Here is a 1,476-nt window from a genome sequence, read left to right on the forward strand (position 1 = left end):
TATACTTCTTTTAAGTAATAACATAATCAGTAAATAAACATTTAAAATAGAATCTCCTTAAAATCACTTCCTCTCATTACTGTCAATTGTCAGTAAATTAGCTATTTATTTAGATATTAGGCATTATTGTAAACTGTGCCTATCAAAGTGAGGGGGATTTTTCTGAAGTAAATGAATTTAGTTCTGTAGCACAGCAACATGCAGACTTTTTAGATGTCAAATGTCCTATACCTACCCCTTCCTATTCAGATTAAGGTATTTGAAGTAAAGGATGAAATTTTATTTTACCTTGCAAGTTTAAGTTCAAAAATTTTATGCAAAAACATACATTTGCTTTTTATGGTGGCATGGAAATCTTAATGAAGATTTTCTGTTTTATTTACAGAGTAATTATTTTCTCCTAAAGAATCTGTTTTTTACAAGATATTTTAGGAAGAAATTATAGCCAAATGTGGCAGAATTGTTTAAGCCATTAATTGATTATCAAGTATTAATTAGCTTTTCTTTTGAATGCATATGATCACTTTAGACACAAACTCTATTCTTTGTCTCCTATCAGCAGTTGCAGCATCCAGCGATGAAAGCCAGATTCCTATAATTGCTGTGTCTGTGACAGTGGGAGTCATTTTGTTGGCAGTGGTTATCGGCTTCCTCCTCAGTGGCAGGTAAGAGAGAAAACTGTAGTTGTACTCTTTTTCAGGTGATCTCTTCATTTTCCCGAGCTGAACATTTGGCAAAGTGCAATCCCAAATAAATCAAGCAAAGTACTTTATTAGTGCATAACCTTAATGTATGGATGTGTTTCTTAAGCCTTACCTTTCCATGTTAGTGCTCAATTTTTAAGCACCTAATTTCTCTTTCTCAGGTTTGTTATTTTCACACAGTGGTATTTATTTATTCCTGTTTATTCTATCATAAATATAAATATGTCTCTTTTTTATATAGCTACTTTTTTCAAATTTTAATCTTTATTTTGGTTTCCTCTGAAATGTGTATGTTTGCATGATCAATTTAGTTACTGTATGATAAAATCTATGTATGCTTCTACTAGATTTATACAAATAAAATTGGTAATTCTAACTAGCCGGTATTCTGTTCTACCAAACTAATATTCACAAAGCAAACATTCTGTCCAAAAGAAATAATTGGGTAATGACAAATCATTTTAAAAGAAAGCCTTCATTTTCAGCTTCTGAATTATTTCAACCTGAGCAAATCAATGATAGTGTATGCTTACTTAAGGTGAACTGTGTATTAATAGATAGGCTAATATTTCTTATAGATTTATATTTTTCATTTTAAATAAAAATAGAAGAGGCATAGTCCCATTGGTAGTAACAATTTTCTGACATTGAATTGAACAAAATCAACTTACAGTGAACTCTGTAATTGAATGTATTTTCTTTTTACATCTGAGCCATTGTCAGAGGCATATGCTGTAACGGTATCTATATATTTTAAAAGATTTTAACATTA

The 1,476-nt window shown here is 30.2% G+C and overlaps 1 protein-coding gene across 1 annotated transcript in view; it reads left to right on the top strand.

Moving 5' to 3' along the window:
* EPHA5 (EPH receptor A5) overlaps positions 1-1,476 on the top strand; it is a gene marked incomplete at its 5' end in the record, with an annotated part of 293,683 nt that overhangs the window by 167,376 nt on the left and 124,831 nt on the right. The window contains one exon of the mRNA XM_006902399.1: positions 563-665. Within this exon, the coding sequence (XP_006902461.1) occupies positions 563-665 (103 nt within the window). The remainder of the gene's footprint in view (positions 1-562; positions 666-1,476) is intronic.

Source organism: Elephantulus edwardii, unplaced genomic scaffold (assembly GCF_000299155.1).
Source record: "Elephantulus edwardii isolate Elephantulus edwardi_28Jun2011 unplaced genomic scaffold, EleEdw1.0 scaffold00406, whole genome shotgun sequence".
Classification (NCBI taxonomy): domain Eukaryota; kingdom Metazoa; phylum Chordata; class Mammalia; order Macroscelidea; family Macroscelididae; genus Elephantulus; species Elephantulus edwardii.